The sequence below is a fragment of the Sardina pilchardus genome, chromosome 16 (genome assembly GCF_963854185.1).
Source record: "Sardina pilchardus chromosome 16, fSarPil1.1, whole genome shotgun sequence".
Lineage (NCBI taxonomy): Eukaryota > Metazoa > Chordata > Actinopteri > Clupeiformes > Clupeidae > Sardina > Sardina pilchardus.
In genome coordinates, this window is record NC_085009.1 from 6454475 (window position 1) to 6474343 (window position 19869).

The 19869-nt window shown below is 47.9% G+C and overlaps 2 protein-coding genes across 3 annotated transcripts in view; one reads left to right on the forward strand and one right to left on the reverse strand.

Moving 5' to 3' along the window:
• aopep (aminopeptidase O (putative)) overlaps window positions 1–11973 on the forward strand; it is a 56914-nt gene extending 44941 nt beyond the window's left edge. Inside the window, exons 14-16 of the mRNA XM_062516128.1 lie at window positions 5566–5652; window positions 6641–6838; window positions 11752–11973. Of these exons, the coding sequence (XP_062372112.1) occupies window positions 5566–5652; window positions 6641–6781 (228 nt within the window). The 3' untranslated portion in view covers window positions 6782–6838; window positions 11752–11973. The remainder of the gene's footprint in view (window positions 1–5565; window positions 5653–6640; window positions 6839–11751) is intronic.
• fancc (FA complementation group C) overlaps window positions 11887–19869 on the reverse strand; it is a 30421-nt gene continuing 22438 nt past the window's right edge. For both annotated transcript variants that reach the window (XM_062516127.1, XM_062516126.1), the window contains 5 exons: window positions 18776–18851; window positions 18098–18194; window positions 16269–16479; window positions 15201–15404; window positions 11887–12551 (listed from right to left, as the gene is read on the reverse strand). In XM_062516127.1, coding sequence (XP_062372111.1) covers window positions 12354–12551; window positions 15201–15404; window positions 16269–16479; window positions 18098–18194; window positions 18776–18851 — 786 coding nt within the window. In that variant the 3' untranslated portion in view covers window positions 11887–12353. The remainder of the gene's footprint in view (window positions 12552–15200; window positions 15405–16268; window positions 16480–18097; window positions 18195–18775; window positions 18852–19869) is intronic.

The window sequence follows — 19869 nt, forward strand, 5'->3', positions numbered from 1 at the left end:
TATTCTGAGAAAACAAAAATTCTGCATGAAGGAATAGATATGTTTAACAAAAACACAAGTGTTTTCAGATTATTTGAATTGTCTACCTTCTTGTCTTTGCATGCTGTGTGTCTTTATTTTTATAAATTGATGAAACAGGAAATTATGGGCTTGGAAGTTCACAAGCTCTCTGATTACGTTAAAGCAGTTGAAGATGAATGAAAAACTAAGATAGAACACCAACAGCACAATTCTTTGAACCTCTTTTCCCTGATCTCTTTACCAGGGATGCCAATATGATGTGGAGTGTGCTATATATGTATGCTTATGAGTGTATGTACTGTATGTGCGTGTGTGAGTGTGAGTGTATGTGTGCCCATGAGAGAAGAGTGTGTGTGTGTGTGTGTGTGTGTGTGTTCACATATCAGTCCACATAAGTGCCCTCTCGGTTCCCTCTCCTCTCACTGGGCCAAGCAGCTGTGGCAGAATCCTGAACCGCATTCCTGGGGAGAGCCCTGGGGCCTAACAGCTGCAGGTCCACTCTCCTCTCTCAACTCTCTCTTTCTCCTCTCTCTCTCTCCTCCCCTCCCCTCTTTCTCTCTCTCCTCTTCTCCCTCCATCTTTCTCAAAGGGGAGACACCGCAATTACACAGGACATTCCACAATTTATTGCACCATATGCTCTCGCTCTGATACACGCACACAGAGCACATGTGTGCACATGCAGGCGTCGGACGCCAGACTTTACCTACAGTATGTAATGAACGATGGTTGGAATAAGAGGGGATTGACACACCTTCTGTCTATTGCCGGAGGTCAAACTTCTGATAAGTGTCAAGCGTAATTAAAGCGCCATTTGTGGACTAATTGCTCATAAACTGAAGTATTTAAAAGTCAACTACATGACACTTGTAACCACGAATCAATAACCTGTAATGAGACCTGTCCACCCACTGATATGTTTGAATGGCCCCTAACACTGGTCTCTCGATCACTGAATGTTGAATCAACACCATGCAGTAATTCTACCCTTTTTTCCTGTATTATTTTCTAAGTCATTTTGATGGTACATGGTCATGTGAATGGCAGATGACCACCCCTGTCTCTCTCAGTAGCTAAAGCTCTACGTCGCAGGTCTGTTGTCCAGGATACCACATGAAAAAAGTGAGAGCATTCACTGCATTATATTACCAACTGTTACAGTAGTTAGCATGCTAAATTGGGGGGCGGTGGTAGCATAATGGTTAAGGAGCTGGGCCAACGTGCAGTACCCTGAAAAGTTGTGGGTTCAATTCCTGTTGTGCCCTTGAGCAAGGCACTTAAAGCGACACTAAAACACTTTTCCTCTGTCACACGCACGTTATTTGTTTATTCAGCTAATAACGATGTCCACAGACAAGGCAGAGTATGTTGCATAATTTTATGGAAGTGTGATGTATTGCAACATCGAAGCAAGTCAAATGGTAGTTTCTTATGTCTCATTCCATCTAACTACAGATGCGCTACCCGATCTGGTTATAGCCGATAGAGGGCTGTGAAGCGAATGCAGAAGTGCCATTCACCCTGTTACGAGTTGATGAACCACTGATTATTTGGTAATCATTATTTTAAGGTACAAAAAACTCTTTAGTGTTGCTTTAGCTCCAGGGACAATGGCCCTGTAATTGACATGTAAGTCACTTTGGATGGAAGCGTCTGCTAAATGAATAAATATAAATTTAACAATCTTATATCAGTGCCTGCGGCTGTTATTGGTCAGTGTTTTGCATACCTTTAAGCAAATAGCACTATTTTCAGACCAAAACTCCTTTGTGCTGTTTAGCAGGGAATTATGTTCTATGAATATTTTATACTGAAAGACTGAAAGGACAACTTTCTGTTGTGTAATTATTATACTGTTAAAATCTGGAGTGTGAGACACCAACATCTTGCATTGTGCATACAAATGGTGAATAATGTGTTGTTCAAACCAGCATTGTACCCATCTTTAGTTCACCAGATGAGGTTTGCAACCTGGCAACTTCAGACATTATCCTCTTTCAAATGCCCTCAGTCTATTTTTTTCCTTCCTCTGTCTCTTGGAGTAATTACGTGTGTGTGTGTGTGAGTGTGTGTGTGTGCCTGTCTGTGTAGGGGGAGGCAGGGAGGTGGGGACCATGTCCTTAGTTGCCCCCTCTCACTCCCGGTGGCATTCTGGGTAAAAAAAAAAAAAAAAAAACCCAGCTCCATGTGCTCTTGGTCTCGCTCAGCGCTCTGTCTTGTCTGTGTGTGGCACCCGAGCTTGTTTTCGTTTCATCTCGTTCCATGTGCGAGTTTAATACACCAGGGCGTCTGCCAAGCGCCCGTGTGCCCCGCACTTCACATGGGCCGGAGGGGAAGAATGCAAAGTGTGGGTGGGAAAAGGGAGGAGAGGAGAGGAGGAGAGGAGAGGAGAGGAGGAAAAGGAGGAGGCAAGAGAGAGAAAGAGTAGTTAGTACAAATACAACAAATCTATGATGAGGCGGATCAAAAGGACAGAGGAAGAGAACTTGAGGGACCTCTTCAGGGGGAGTAATCCCGTCAAAGACGGAAGGACGCATGACATGTAAATAATAGTTATGTTTTGTTGCTAGCTGTTTTATTCCTTCCCTTCATGTTGCTTTTGTGTGGTTAGCAGGCTCACATTTCGGCGCGGTTTGAAAAGCCGGGGGAAAATCCCACAAAATACGAATGATGGTTTGCCTGAACAAGACGTGACAAAAAAGGTTGAACGCAGTGTCTTTGGACGTGACAGTGATTGATGGCTGAGCTTTGCCAGTAAACAGTTGGAAGGCCTGTGTTGCTACAGTTAGCAAATCTGTTGTTCTCCCCTTGGAAGAACGGATGTTTTGAGTTACGTGTGGTTGTTACTGAATGTCTGATGTCCGCAGAGTTATGGACAGTGTCTGTCTTGCGCGCTCTGTTAGTTACTGCTTTTTCTCCATTTCAAGACGCTATATGTCAGTAACCAGTAAAAATGAATGACATCACTGCAATGCTATTAGATGACAAATCTGTTGGACAAACAGATGTCACCGTTAAATGAGCAAAATGTCTGGCTTCATACTTTAATTTGAACTCCACACAGACAGACAGACGGCCATTGTCATCAAATTTCCCCTGGGCCGACTGCAAGACAGTGCCCCTTTTGAAGCCTACGTCAAAACAGCCGTTTGCACACAAGGTGACTGCGTCATGGGTGCCCGCGGCGGTGGCAGACTGGTCTCTGCCATGCCACACATACCAGCCGGAACCCATGCACCGAGGACCTCGGTACGTTCACATCACCTTCAAGCTCCGTCACGGGATCTCTGAACAAAACCCCCACCCTGCCCTCACCCACCCTCAGCCCTTCTAGGCTGGAGCGAGAGATTCTTCTAGAGTTCAGCCAAGGCCCAGCACACTAATGTTTATTTATGGGGGAGTAAATAAGCCATGCAGACGGCTAGTATCAGCAGAACATTACAGAGAAATTGCTCCCGCCATCAGACGGCTAATGGAGGGGAACAAACACGCCCTCGTCTTCGTTAAGACTCCGGGTCCTGGACCCAGAAGCCATTAAGAGACAAACACACACACACACACAAACACACACACACAAAGAGAGAGAGAGCAGGAGAGAGAGAGAGAGAGAGAGAGAGAAAGAGTGGCTCATTGCAAAGAGCAAAGAGCAAGAAACCAGCTTTGACAAATGCACACATCATACACACACACACACACACACACACACACACACACACACACACACACACACACTGCTGACCTCGGCAGAAGACACCACACAACCCTTAATATTCCTCTGTGCCTTAATCTTCAGAACAGCATGCTGTGTGTCAAAATGACGTTTTAGGAATATAGAAATGTGAAAACAATGAAACGTTTACACTGCATTCATACTTCTTGGCAGATGCTTTTGTCTAAAGCAAGTCACAAGTGAGGTGGATTGCAAAACTCGCAATAAGTTATACAAAGGAGTCAACTTTTCAGTAGCATTGCCAAGTTTCCTTTTGGCTAGACAGCCAATGCGAGATAGAAATTTGAGGTTGGAGAATAACACTTTCTCAACTTGCCTTTGCTTTTTAAGGTGATTGTAGACCACACATTGGAGGTGCTTGTTACAGCCTTTAGCACTTCTGTAAGAAGCTGACAGACTCACCGGACCCATTGAAGTTTTGTAAGCAGTTTTACAGTTATGGAACTGCTTAAGGAGAGAGAGAGCATAGCCTGGGTGTTCCTATCCTGCCTTGCATGATTTCATTCACGCTGCTAAGGCAGTCTGGAAGCTACCGCCCTCATTTTTTGCCTGAGATAGGGGACCAATCACAGAACAGCGGGGAAAGCAAGACCATGATGAGCTATGCACAGACGCATTTGATAGACATCCGTGGCGCCCAATGAACAGATCTGAGCATTTTTTTTCAAAGACGAGAAAATGAACGTCTGGTTGCCAGACCACGTCTCATTTGAGAAGTGGTAGGCGTTAGCCAGGCTAGAGAGAGCGGAGACTCTGTGCAACTCATTCAGGGCTACACTGCATGGCTGCTATTGACGGGGGCACAGTGGGTGGGCTGGAGAATGACTCTGAGGGAGGGAGTTCATGTGGAGGACTGGAAGTGCAAACCGAGGGAGCTGAACTTCACAGGAAGACACAGCGATCCCACGGATCAGTCTGTGGATGAGCAGAGATGCAGTGCCCATACTTGAGTTGGGATCTGGAGATAAACGCTGTCCATATTAGCCAAGTCTCTCCAGGGCTTTTAATGAAACTCGCTGACTGGCAGACTGGCGGCTGTCATGGAGGGCGACATAAACTCGTAGAACGCTGTAACTGTTTTCAGTTTCCATGTACCTTGACTGATTGGGTTTGATGCTAGCAGCCGCAAGGCCATTAGGTTGACTCTCTCTGGAGGCATCGCAAATGATTGAAAGCGCATTCAGGCTAAAGAATATAAAAAGTCCTACACACAGCTTTTTCATCCCTCTGTTGAAATTGCATTGTTTTGCTTTTGTTCAGACAAAGCTGTGCATAACAAAAAAGTGGTCAGACTTCCCTTCATCTGGAATGAGTTTGTGGTAGCCCCTCGGAAAAAAAACCCCCCTTGGCACCCCTGCATTTCTCGGAGGTCAGTCGGAATGTAATGGCGATGTTGACAATTGCCCAGACAATAGAAGGAGAGAGAGAAAAGAAGGAGAAAGAGAGAGAGAGAGAGAGAGAGAGAGGGGGCGAGATGGAGAGAGGGATGGAGGTCTGAGAAGCGTGGGTGGGTGGGGTCAGGGCAGAGGCAATCTCTGATGTTCCCAGGGGCCGCTGGTCCAACAGTGCCCTCATTGATGCCCGCAAAACAGCCAGCGGCGTCATCTGACCGGTCAGCCCACCAATGATCCAGCTTGTGGTGCCGGCAAGGACTCACACTCTCACACCACGTACATTGTTTGGAACGGCCTGTTTCTGCCCCGATGCCCGCTGTCCCGGCTTCGCCATGCTTGAGGGAAATAGGAGAAGACGGTGGTGAGTGGTGGAGCTTGTTTGTGACGGTGTTTGTTTGTTTTTTTGTTTTTGTTGATCAGGTCAAGCATCGCTGGTGCGAGCTGGTGGTCAAGCACAAGCACAGCGCAGCCTACAAGGATGTGGAGGACTTCTTGATTGACAACCAGGTAAACAAACCCACGCCACACACTTATGCATGCAAGCACGCACGCACACACACACACAGACACACACACACAGACACACACACAGACACACACACACACACACACACACACACACACACACACACACACACACACACACACACACACACACACACACACACACACACACTGACTCACACGGTCTCTCTCTCTCACACTCTCTCACATACACACACACACTCTTAACAACGCTTGGCTAACTTAACATGCTCTGGAGACCGGAATGTCCCTCTGACACATCGATGAACATATCCAGCAGAAAAGAGTGGACTTCCCTGTAAGTTCCAGTGTACTGTTGATAATCTGACAGAGAGGAGATTTTTCTTTTTGAAAATGACATTCCTACAAAGCCCTACTTGAATATGGAAATGTTTTCATGGCAAATGGATTTGTTTCTGTGTGGATTTTGTAACCTCTAATTCCACAAAACAATACATTTGCACAAGTAAGTGCTCTGGAATTGGCCCCAGAGATGTAATTTATGAACATAAATCCTCGATAATGCAATAAGACATCCAAATCAGTGCTTACAAAGTGTACTCTAATTTCACAAGATAAATTCACTGTTAATCACATCAGCCTTTACATGAAATATGACTTCAGATTTGATATTGTGCATATAAGTATTTTTGATACAGTATCATTTAAATCATGTATTCGTGTTCTGGACAGAAACATAATGGTAATCAAAAACTAGCCTCATAAAAATGATGTACAATGAACTAAATGCAGGGTGTGGTGGTTAGTTTTTGTATGTTGTATGTTTTGTAGCTGTTTGTATTGTCTGTGCATAGCGATTTCTGCTTAGAGACATAATGGTACAGAAGTTAAGTGTGAAGATCTGTCATGTGTTTGTGGTTATAGCATTTTTGGAGAAACACTATTTGTGTATTTATAATATAACTCTGTGTGTGTGTGTGTGTGTGTGTGTGTGTGTGTGTGTGTGTAGGCCATGGGTGTGTACCTGTACGGGGAGCTGATGCTGCAGGAGGACAGTGGTCAGCAGGCTCTGGCCCGCCGCTGCTTCTCTCGGACCCAGGAGCACATGGACCCGGCCGCCCTCGCCGTGGTGTCCGAGATGATCCTGTGACCTCCGACCCCCGAGAGACGGAGGAGAGGGGAGGACTTCCTCTTCCACACACCACAGGTGCTCTGTCTGATCCGGGGGGGCAAAGGGCATCGTCAGTGGGAGAAACACTGTAGCTATAGATCTACTGTAGATATAGTCACAGTATGGGAAGAGATAAGAAAGGAATGTACATTTTCCATGCATTAAGACAGATAGACAGATAAACAGATGCTGTTCTAGCACTCACAGTCTCATCTGTTGTAGTTCTCATTCATGTTCAGGGTGAATGACTCGCCTCTTCCTGTGAGGGAGCATGCGGTCTGCAGGACCTGGGTGCTCACCGCTCTCCTGCTAATTAAGCACTGTTGCTAAAATTAACATGGAGGCGTATTAATGCCTGGTCCACTGACCTCAATAGGTTTACTGATGGGTCAGTGGCTTTGGTCTTGCCATGGAGAAATACAACAGATCGCACAGTTCTTCGCTCTTTAGTTCTTCGTTATTCGCCAACCCATGTGTGCATCCCAGAAACATCGCCAGTGGAATAGTCTGGAAGCGTGTAAATGCCAGTTGCTAAGGAAAAGTTGAAGGTGGAAAAAAGTCATGCATGGAAAACCCCCCCTGACTGAGAGAGAGAGAGAGAGAGAGAGAGAGAGAGAGAGAGAGAGAGAGAGAGAGAGAGAGAGGAGGCCCTGGAAGAACAGAATGTTTAGAGCTGGGCCGTTAGGCCGGACGCTGCGTGGACGTGAGAGACTGTCCTGCGGTGTCCAGGGCCAGAGGGCCAGAAGGATAATCCAGCGCTCTTCCTGCCCTCACCTTGCGTTGCGTAAGAGCGGCCTCTGGACCAGCATCAGACCAGCAGAGTGGGGAACGCCTTGGACAGGGAGCGCTGGACCACAGCTGACTGTGTGTGTGTGTGTGTGTGTGTGTGTGTGTGTCTGTCTGTGTGTGTGGATGTTGCAGTTGTTAGGTAGTCTCATGTAAGCATGGATTACTTTAGGAAACATCTAGATTGTTTCTTCTTTGTTTAGTTCATAAATAAACTAACTGAAAAGTGGACTAGTATCCGAGAGAGGTTGAGAGAGAAAGAGAGAGAGTGGGAGTGTGTGTGTGTGTGTGTATGTGTGTTGGGGGGGGGGGAGAGACTTTTTCCTGCCATTGCACTAGAAAGCCTGTCATGTTGTGTTTGTAAGAGGAGGAATTCAGGAATGTGCTCTCTCAAACAAAACTCATTTAGGAATGTGTTCCTCAAATACTGAAGCCTGCCCCCCCTACCACCACCACCTCCCCATTACAAAAAAAACGCTATTTGAAAACACCAGAAAAAACATCTACCCATGCATTTGCACTAAGCCTCGTTGTGTTTACTCTCTCTACACTAAGGGGCAAAGGCAATCAGAGTTGAGTTATGGCTCCTGGGGTTTCTGTGGCTGGCATGATGGAATGATCTATTGTTTGTGTGGAGTGGAAGAGAGAAGTGGTAAATACAAGGTATCTCTTTCATGCTCACAAATCGCCCCCGCTAATTTAGCACCATTCATGCCACACATAGGATTTGTGTATAGAGGGAGGAGTGCGTGCGTGTGTGTGTGTGTGTGTGTGTGTGTGTGTTTGGAGGTGGTGGCAAACAGGATTGTATTTGTGGGAAACCTATTAAATGGCTGTCACCCTCGGAGCTGCGTAGGACATATGGCCACCGCTGGGCCTGTCCGATAAATCCATTAAAACGCCGCTGTGACAAAAGCTTTGTTGAGGACCAGCCGAGACCCGGGCCGCTTTTATCCACAAACAAGACAGCTTTATGTGTGCGGCGAGGAGGAGCGGGGAGGGGAGGGGAGGACGAGGGGAGGGAGGTCCGGTGGCAGGCTGATGTTCCAGGCCAGAACGCTTCCTCTGTCTACCCAGGGACTGATAAATCACTTCACCCCCCCCTCAGCACACACAAACACACACACACACACACATAGCACCCAGACCTCCTCACCCCTCCACCACCACCACCGACAGACCATTTGTGTCTTCACGTGGTGCTTTATCTCCCGGCGAGTCTGGACACCACCACCACCGCTGTCGCCACTGCGGATGTTTGTTCTCGGTGGCGCAGGCTTTAAATTGTCGCCGCCATCACGATACTGATTAAAAATAGGAGACGCAAAGCCTGTAACGTGTCAATACCACAGCCTGCCGGCACCGACGTGACCCTCTCTACCTCACAGACACAAATAAAACTCCGGTAGTCTGTCAGGAGCGCCGTCGAAAGTCTTTTGGCTTTTTTTTGCCTGTTGTATCAGGAGTATCAGGAAACTATTACCTTATAAGGCCGGGGATAGGTTTGTCTTTCTTTTCCTTTTTCTTTTTCTGTTCTTTTCTTCTTTTCCTTCTTTCTCTACACATGCCTCTGGAATCCCTCCTGATCCCCTTAATGAGGGACATATCCCCGGTGTAGCCGAGCGTGGAGAATCGAAGGAGAGGCCCAGGGAGGGACGAGAGGAGCTGCTAGGGAGGGGAGGGTGGAGAGGGTGGAGGTGGTGGTGGAGATGGTGGAGGGGTGGGCGGGCGAGTGGATCCGCAGGTTCGCCTTTCATGTCGTGGCTGTGTGGGTTCCTGGCGTGATGATTTGTGACTTAAGATAAAAATCACATTGCCAGGGATTACCACACTGCCACGGCCCTGGCGGTTGTCATGGAAACCGAGGGGGGGGGGGGGTACCATCGCAAAAAGGGGGGGTGGTGGTGGGGTTGGAAAACGTGGAAGATCTCAGTGGGACTTTTCCGCTGGTGGGGGGGCGGGGGGTCTTTGTAGAAGGAAGGAGAAGTAATGGGGGGAAGAAAAACCTGCGACCTACACGGATGTTGATGTGTTAGTTTGGTGTGAAATGGATGACAGATGACAAGAGGGAGAGAGCGAGAGAGAGAGAGGGATGAAGAGACCGAAGAGAGAGAGGAAAAAAGAGGAGGACGCACGAAAAAAAAAAACAACTCCAAGCAGGTGCAGAGCTTAGCTGATTGGTGAACAGTGATTTAGCTCCTCTTTGTTCACAGTGGCTAAGTTCTGCCTCTGAGGAGGATGAGAACCAGAGCCCCATCACGCGGCCGCCGCCAACAACAACAACCTCCCGCCTACCGCCCTGCTCACAGAGGGCAAGACCTGAAGGGATTTAACTGTAGGTCTACCACATAAAACAAGTCCACACACTAGAACAAGTCTAGATGAGCACTGATAACGCCTTGCTTAGGCTTAGAAAACTCTAGAAAACTCTGGATAACGACCGACCCCCCAGTCCTTTCTTTCGACTGCCTTCTTTCCCTTCACTGTTCCATCCATGGAAACACTGTGATTTGAGTTTGCTTCAGTAACATGTTTAGTTTCTTGCACGTCTACTATTTTCTTTGCGCCACAAAGTGTGTGAAACGTCAACCCTGTGGTCTGTGTCATGCGAACACATGCAACCGCGTCTCGCAGAAAAGAAGACGAGGAGTGTGTGTGTGGGGGGGAGAAAAGAACAAGCGCCCCACCTCCGCCGCGCTGCTGCTCCTCGTCGAGGATTGTCAGGTAGCATTGTGGTGCAGCCAGGTGCGACGCAGCGGGGCCTGTGGTATGTGTCACGGCAGATCCGTCTCCAGCCTCCTGACAGAGCCAATTAGTCTGGCCTCGCATAGCCAAGCATGAGGCCTGTCAGCTCCATTCGGGGGCGACAATGCTCAGTGTGATCGTTTTGAAAGTCTGTGGAGACCTCAGGTGTGTGTGTGTGTGTGTGTGTGTGTGTGTGTGTGTGAGGGGGATAGGGGATAGGGGGGAGCTGCTAGTGAGATTGCTGCATGAGCACCGTTCAGTGCATTATTCCTTCTCACTTCATTATCTTGTCTTCTCGTCTTAATCTGTTGTCTCAACGCGTTTGTCCATGAAAACACCTGCCGCACGCATCTCGCACACCGCGTGTCTCGTCGTGTCCGATAGTTACCCCACCTGCCCTGCCGCTGACAGAGACCTTCTTCCACATACCACAGCGCGTCTGCTTAGGGAAACAAACTCCAGGCAGCTGTGAGATGGGCACTGTGCATTTTCATGCTGTTTTGGTGTTATTGGAATCTTGGCTTCACTTTACATGAGGACTACCCTCAAAAAACTTCAGAGAATTAATGGTTGAATGGTTGAATGAATGAATGAATGATGGCTTTCAATACGACTCACATACCAGTCAATTACAGTACTTGTAAAATCAAATGTAGGGAGTTCAAAACGTCTTGTAGGCACAAGTAACCAATAAAAAGGTGGAATGGTAATTAAGAGAATATTGAAAGATCGATGTATAGAATATGAATTATGCAGACATACTGTATGTAGACTAGCATTAGTTTTGCTTGTGTGTGTCGTGCCATGTTGTGTTGTGGTGTACTGGACGAGTGACCTGCCGAGACCGGGAGGCCGTGGCACGGCGCGGCGCTGGGGAGTGGACATCACAGTAGGACTGGGTCTCCTGTGCCTACTGAGCTGATTACAGTTCTCCCCAAACCACTGGCTCAGTTCAGCAGGAACAGGAGCCTCGCCCCAAACCCTGACCCCCGACCCCTGACCAGCCCCGGCTCCAGAAGAATCGACATCGACGAGCACGCAAGCTGTGCCGTGAGGAAATGTGTCACGTTTTTTTTCTGTGTGACCCTTTGTTCCCACAGCTGGAGCGTGCTTTTGGGAACGTGACAGTTCAATGCAGCAAAACATTTCAGTCAAATATGTCCTTATAAGTGTTTGAACGTGTTTACATGTGTTCATGTTTGACGCAGAGGAATGAGCGTTCGGAAGATGTGTTGCCAGGTGTGTGTGTGTGTGTGTGAGCGTCTGTGTGTGTGTGTGTGTTTAAGTGGGACATGGCGAGAGCTGCCAGCAGGAGCGACTTGTCCACGCTGGGAAAAGCCCTCGCGGAGGAGCCGCTGATAGCAGCGCTGGCAGCGTCCACGGCCTGATTTATGTGTCCTTCTCTCCCCTCTCCACAGACGGCCCTCCGGAGACCTGCGGCAGGCGGGGAGCGATGGAAACGTCGCAGACTTCAGCTCCGCTCCGAGGCGCACTCGCGTCGACATTAAACAGCGGGGGAAAGAAATCAAACCAACTGTGAAAAGAGCTCAATTTCAATTTAGTTTATTTTTGTATTACTACTTGTGGGACAAACACAATGGAAAACACTGTTCAAATAAATACGTTTTGTACAAAAAAAACAACAAAAACATCTTCTTTGGAATCTTTTTTTACCACACTAACAACCAGACCCCGAACAAAGGCCCTATAGAATAGTGAAAATTCCAGTACCCAACTTCACACAACACACACAGTGTGAACACACACATCACCTGACACCAGGACAGGCAGATGGTTCAGCTCCTTAGGAACCCTCCCTCATTTTACTACCCGACTGTATTTCACAACGCACCTCGACCCTCCCGGCAGGAATCTCGCGCCGCAATAAATTACTCTCCCGTTTTTTTTTTTCTCCGGGGGGCACGGGGCATGTTTACGCGCTGCATGCTGGCGCTGGCGCCCACGCTCCCACTCACGCTCGTTCTTCTCGCTCTCGCTCTCGCTCGCTCGCTCTCTCGCCTCACACACACAATGCATTCCAGAGGGTGTCCTCGAGTGTCCTCAACCTCGCCTGAACCCTGGCACTCGCCAAGGTGTCGCTATTTAGTCTGTGCTCCGCAACGGCAGCCAGGAGACACTCTGCCTCCCGTCTCAGACTCACTGCCTCCTCCTCCTCCTCCTCCTCTTCGTCGTCCGCCTCCCTCTTCTTCACTGACATCTGCAATGGAAAGCAAACAGGCTATTTTAAGGCAAATGGCTGCTTCTCAGAAGGGCCCAACGCCCAGAACAAGAACTACGCGACATCTCCGTACGCCCTGTAGTTACAACATGGTAACAACATCGGTAATTATGACTTGTACGTGCCACGTTTGGTGTGTCTTCCCCTGTGGCCTTGCACTGGGCTCAGCTTACAGTTGGCAGCAACGGGAACATTATCGAGGAGACGACAAAAGATACCAAGTAAGAGTGAGACAGCAGTACTGTGGTGAGGGGGATTTCAGTCTAATATACACAACGTGGGAGAAGTCTCTATCGACCTCTGGCTGAAAAAGACCAGAAATGCAGTCAAGGACATGACACACATCCATTATGCTTCACTACTGGCCTTTTAATCGATTTGAGCTACTTTTAGTGTGTAACGCAATGTTCTAACACTAGTACAAAGTAAATGTGTTCACTCCAGTCTTTTTTTTTGTCAATTATGTTTATTGGATATTCAGTATTACTCTTGACAATACACAATAACAGTGTTTGTGCACATTAGATCATATTAAAAAAAATAGCAATGCCTCGCCAAAGTTAGCAATAAAAGAACAAAGTCGTAAGTGGGCTAAACTTTGGACCAACTTCAAAGAAGTACACTCATTTGGGAGTACCGACATACTGTACAGTACTAACAGACATTGCACCATCATTAGTAAGTGAAGGTGTTAGTCGCTTTGTTTTAAAAAACATTGCGCCTTGTTACTGTGTTTGACTGAAATAATGTGGTCATGGTCATCTTGTTTGCGCCATTCTGAGGTGTTCTATTTTCACCACTGGAACACGTTCACTGTGTTTCACCTCTCACGGTGAACTCTTGGAGAACAGCTCTACGTCAGCTTTTGTGGTCTTGCGGTCAGACGAGTTATTTCCTTGAGGTACACTCACCGATAAGCCCTATAAAAATGTTTTCAATTCGGGTTTTGCACGTTGTCTGACCGCAGCCATGAATGTCCCGAGTCCAAATTTATGTCTGTCATGATGGTGAAATAGTGATCTGAACGCTTCAGCCACCTTTCATCAGTGGGGTGATTTCCTCTTCCTGCTTTTGGAACTGGCAAAGGATTTGTACAGTAAACAGTAAAGCTATTCAGTTGAGAACATTTCGATAGAATATTACTGGAGTCTGATGAACTTTTTACACAATTTAAATGTTTAAGTCGTATGTTGTCATACTACTTCTATGACACCCATTGTCTTTATTTTCGTCCTTCATTTCTTTAGAATTGATAGAGGTCATTGGATCGCTCCAAAGATATATAATTATTTCTACTATAAGCATCTTAATACTGCTATAGGCATCTAGGCACACTGCCTAACTGGCCTTGAATCTAACCCTGAGATGTAGAAATGTGCAAAATAACATATTGTACTTCATTAGGCACTGCATACATAGTGCCTTTGGACACAAAAACACAAAGTCAAGCCAGAACTACTCTGGCACACTGTTACAGTCTAGACGGTAAAAGCCTGCGGTCCTGCCTGCTGCCAACTGAAGTGACTCACTGTACTGTGCAACTGCACACTTTTATCAGTACTTGGGTTCTCTGTGTATAGGGGTATAGGGGTTCTCTGTGTATATATAGGTGTACAGTACAGGGTTTTCTGTAGGGATTCTCTATGTTGCTGTGAGTGAGTGGAGTGATGGCTTATTGCTGTGTATTTCTCAGCATCGATGGAACTAAGAACTATTTCGTCATTGTTTCCCAAGAGACACAGACATCCATCGGCAGTGGATTGCCAAACTAAAGTGTGATGTTTGACCGTATTTTGACATTTAGCCGAGATAGCACATCAATCATTCTCTTACCTGCGCTACAGTATCTGTGGTGAGGCTGCCCTCTATCCAATTAATATGTCCTTTTATACTTATCTCAGTCAGGACCCAACATTAGCCCACTTATCGACATCCATCGTCATGAACATTAAAAGTGAAGACTCGATTTGTTTTTGGTAAGTCACTAGGAGTGTTATTAAAGAAGCTCAAGTTTTATATGACACTGTAAGTAAATGTAGAGTAACCGCAGGTTCACCACCTCAGCCTGAGAATGGCGGTCACGTGACATAAGTGAATAGAGATTCTCTATGTATACAGTAGGTGTATAGGGGTTCTCTGTATATCGGGATGTTCTACGTACAGTGGGGAGAAATTGTATTTGATACCATGCTAAAGTTGCCTAAAAATGAGTAAAAATAAAACCGCTAAGTACACCAATTTTCTTTGTGATTGAAGAATGTATCGTAAATAAATAAATGTCCTTCCTAAATGCTAGGGGGAAGGAAGTATTTGACCCCCTATGTAACCCTACATATGGGAATTTAACACATAGGGTTAACATAGGGGCAGGCAGATTTTTATTTTTTAAGGCCAGCTATTTCATGGATCCAGGATATTATGCATCCTGATAAAGTTCCCTTGGCCGTTGGAATTAAAATAGCCCCACATCATCACATACCCTTCACCATAGCTAGAGATTGGCATGGTGCTTTTTCCAGTAGGCCTATTAGCCTGTTTGTTGCTCATTGAGCTCAATGCAAATCAAACATGGTGCTCTGTCATGGTAGAAGTGAAGCTTTAAAAACCCTGCGTGGCTGCTGTCCTCACCTTCTGAATGAGCTGCACGGCGGTGGCGTCGCCCGGCGCCGGGGAGAAGACGGCGAGGCTGAGGAGGAGGCGCAGGGCCAGTCTGGAGGAGACGCGGGAGAGGAGTGATTCGGCCACGGCGTCCAGCGCATGAGAAGGAGGAGGAGAAGGCGCTGGACTCAGACACACACCTCTCAGGTCACCCCAGACCTGCTGCACACACTCCTGGACACAGACACACACACAGGGGACCAGATCAATCATCCATCCATTAAGAACTGCAAACACCTGGTTTACAGAAGCAGATCTATTCTGAGCTGGGCAAACACAATGACACGATCCAATGTAAAGTCTGACACCTGCAAAGGCACACTGTCTATAAACAATTTCAAAATAGAAAGTCAAACCATCTTCTAGCAACCTATTGATGAACGTTGTCGTTGTTTTGTCTATGTTGTTATTTGTTATGTCTGAGAGGCTGCGATGGTTCACTCGGCGGGTTGATTTGGCTAGGGAGCAGAGCAGAGCAGAACTGAGCACACACTTGTTCACTTGAATCAGGAAGAGCTGTGAGGCATTACCGCGTTCGCGATGTTGACCTCTGGAAGTGCGGCTGCTGCCCAGTACACATACCAGAGCGTACGCACTTGGCCCGGGGTCAACGAGCACATCCTGCTCATCAGCTACCCAAAGTACAAGCGCACGCACACACACACACACACACACACACACTCACTCTCTCATAAAAACACACAAACTCACACACACACACACACACACACACTCACTTGGTCATACACACAATCGTTCCCATAAAAACACACACACACACTCACTCTCACAAACACACTCTAACACACAGTCTGTCTCTCACATTTGTCGGCTGGAGCTTCAGTCCAGACACACCTGCTGCTCCTACCAGCCATGTGGTTATTTGCTTCAAACTTTTGAATCTTTGAACTTTCGATGACCCTCTTTGTAATGCTTTGCAAATGTTCTCCAAACCGAAGAGGCTCCCAACACACACACACACACACACACACACACACACACACACACACTCTTTCTCTCTGTCTTTCTGAGACCTACCCACTGTTGTGTCCTCTGGTGCCCTCTGTTGGTGGGGTGGTAGAAGAACGTCAGCAGCCACAGCAGGGCCCGGCTCTTGGACTCAGAGGAAGAAGAGGAGGAGGAGGAAGAAGAGGCGGCGTGGGTCTGAGCCGAGGCCAGCAACTGAGCCGCCACATCCACCCAGTCTCCGCCCTGGAGCAGCAGGAACCACACCTCAAACACGGAGCCACTGCACCCACACGAGAGATGGATTAGACACACACACACACACACACACACACACACACACACACACACACACCAAATGCGTGCAGCATATGTGTACCAACGTCATTTCGTAGTCCACACGCCAGCCCAAAATACACACGGCACAGTGAAATATTCACGAATAGAACAGAGTGGCTGTCCGCAGAGGTCGACAAGGGCAAGAGCGTGACAAAAAAAACACCACGTAAACAACAGTTGTGTTGGCCATATCACTGACTTTGGACACACACACAGACAGACAGAGAGAGAAAGAGAGAGAGAGAGTGTCTGAAGTTCCTGACGCTCGGTCAGTAGTGTTTCGATGGCTGCCGTGGCTGCTAATCACTGACAGCTGGGGCCCAGCTCTCGTGACTTCATCCTCCCATACCCCTCAATTAAGCCGTGGAGATTTAAGGGGGAAAAAGAGGGAGAAAGAAAGTCAACAAGTAGCCGGAGAAAAAGGCCTCTGGATTCTCCCTCCCTTTCTCACTCTTACCTCTCTACTGTATCCCCTTCTCTCACTCTCTTTCCTCTCTCTTTCTCTCACTCTTTCCTCTCTTCTTCTCTCACTCTTACTCCTCTATCCCCTTCTCTCTATCTTTCCTCTCTCCTTCTCTCACTCTATCTTTCCTCTCTCCTACTCTCACTCTTTCATGCATTTGCTCCATCCCTCCCTCTGTACTGAAGGCCTCACAAACATCTCGGGCCAGTTGGTGACAGCGCATGAATCTTACCCCCCCGAGTTGCAAAACACAAAACACAAATACAAAATGTACACTCGGTACTATCCTCGCACATAAAGCATTGCGCACATTTCGCCGTCGGCCACCTCACACAAAGTGTGTCCGAGAGTATTCACTGTTGCGTTGTAGAGCGTAAATCCGCCCCCCACCCCCCACCGGCACCCCTCTCTCTGTCCTGAAGGCCTCACACAAACATCTCGGGGGCCGGTGGGTGAGCAGTGCTGGGCTAATCCCGCTGATTGAGGGCTTCTGGAGGAGAAGTAATCCAGCCAGACACACGGGGAGGACGGGGGCCCCTGCAGCTGTTTGTTTTGGTGAAGACTTTTGAAGTCAGCAGCGGAGCAGAGCGGAGCGGAGCAGAGCGGAGCCGCTCCCTCCCTCCTGACCCGCCGCATTCTGGCTGACCTCAGCAAGCAGCCGCCGCCGCACCGCCACACAGGGGAGGGAGAGAAGCCACCGGGTGTGTGTGTGTGTGTGTGTGTGTGTCTGTCTGTCTGTCTGTGAGTAAGTGAGTGACCACGAGTGAGTGTGACTATATAAGTGTGTGTATGTGTGTGTGTGTGTGTGTGTGTGGGAATGGGAGTGGAAGTGTGATCATGAGTGTGTGCGATCATGGGTGTGTGTGTGACCATGAATGTGTGTGAGTGCGACCATATGTGTCTGTGTGTGTGTGTGTGCGTGTGTGTGGGCTGGAATGAAACACTGGGAATAAGTGTATGAGAGAGAGAGAGAGAGAGAAAGAGAGAAAGGTTGGGCTGTGTCAGATGTACCGTACAGTATATCCCACTAAAGTTAGCGTTAGCATTAGCGCCAGAGCTAGCCATAGTTTGGGAGCATGCTAATCCTCAAGTCTCTTGCCTTGCGTTGTCGCCGCGGCCCTCTGCCTCTGCGCTGGCCAGCTGGAGCTGAGCGCTGATCCCCACCAGGTGCTCCAGCCACGCGCCCTGAGGAACCTCTGAGGACACGCCCAGGACAGGTGAGGAGTCCGCAGGGCACCCGGCGAAGCCACAGGTGTCAGTGATCAGCCAATCAGGAACAAATGAAGAAATCAACGAAGCGGATGAGAATGACCAACTTGGTGTACGAGAAGGTGAATCAGTGAGAAGAGTCAGGGATGCAAGACTGTCAGAGGTGGAATAAACCCTATACTGATGTCCAGCTAGGTCAGTGCATTCATTAACACAGCAGGGATTAGCCCATTTCACAAGATGTCGCCACTGTGTAAACTAACTTCCTCTGAAACAGCTCAGTCTACAGGAAAGACAGAAACAGGAAGATGTTTTACCCTGCCAATTAAGGCATCATTGACATCAACTAGGCCAGACACCTGGACACTGTGAAATGGGCTAATTCTATGTGTTTCTGTTCTTAGTGAGCACATCTAAAGCATTTTCCTCTGACCGTACACTTGACTAAGGAAGGTACGAGGCATGTTTGAGACTGCCAAAGGAATGAGGATGTAAATGTATGGGGTAGAGAGTATTGTCCATGCTGGCATGCGAGAAGGGAGATATATATTCTGAGATAGCAACACACCTGACGGTAAGGTGAGGAGGGACATTTGTAGGCTTGCAGGCACCAGAGGGAAGAAGCTCTTCAGAGCCAGTCTGTCCTGAAACACACACACACACACACACACACACACACCATCACCACAGCACAGTACAGCCCTAAGAGCACGTTCCCAAATGCCACAGCCTAATGCTAAAACCATTGCGAATCCCATGAACCAACTCCCATGAAATTCCGAGCGCGGGTGAGGAGAGACGAGCGTGACGCGCTTCCTTTGAACGGGCCGTCCAAGCGCTGCGGCGGCGGCGGTAGCGGCCTTCACGGGCAGCTCCGTGGGTGACGTGACGGTGACATGGTAATTGCCGTCTCTGTCAGTCAGAGGTTTCGGGGGGGGGGGGGGGGGGGGTCGGCGAGGTTGGCGGGGAACTTAGCCGAGGGAACGGCCAGATACTCAGGCACTCGCACAAGCTGCAACCATTTGGTTCCCGGGCAGTTTATTTGATGGGTTTCTGACTCAAGTCTTCAGGCACACCCACTTCCTGGACAAAGGAGTATAAATGTGTCTGGACATTAAGTGCTATTTGAGGAGCCAGTTTTATTCCCGTTGGTAGTGTAGGGCCTGCCCACCCACAGTCTTACCGTACACACCCACGTGCTTTTTTTGTCAAGTCTTCTGTGGTTATTGAAATACTAGCCAGCTAAGTTATCCCTTACAGGCAACATATGCTAACTTCTACCTGTTGTGTTTGATGTCAGACTGTCTATGAATAATCCAATGCACTCTGATGGGTTTATTGGTCAGTTTCAGTCAGTCATAGTGCCACAAACTTCACTGTCTAAATGTATCATTCAATCTTCAGGCTCATCATCTTAATCTCCCTCTGTTACCCATAAACACACCGAGATACAGTATGCCATGCTGCTGTTCCTTTATCTTTTGTCACTAACAATACAACTCCCCATCCAATTTGAACTAGCTTCTATCAACCGTGGTGAAGCACATCATACATACAGCCTCACACCTGGCACATCTACCTGGTTGGATTGATCAGCACAGGCCAGACAGATATTGGCACATGATATTGCTGTTAATGGGAGAGACTCAGCTTTAACTTCTC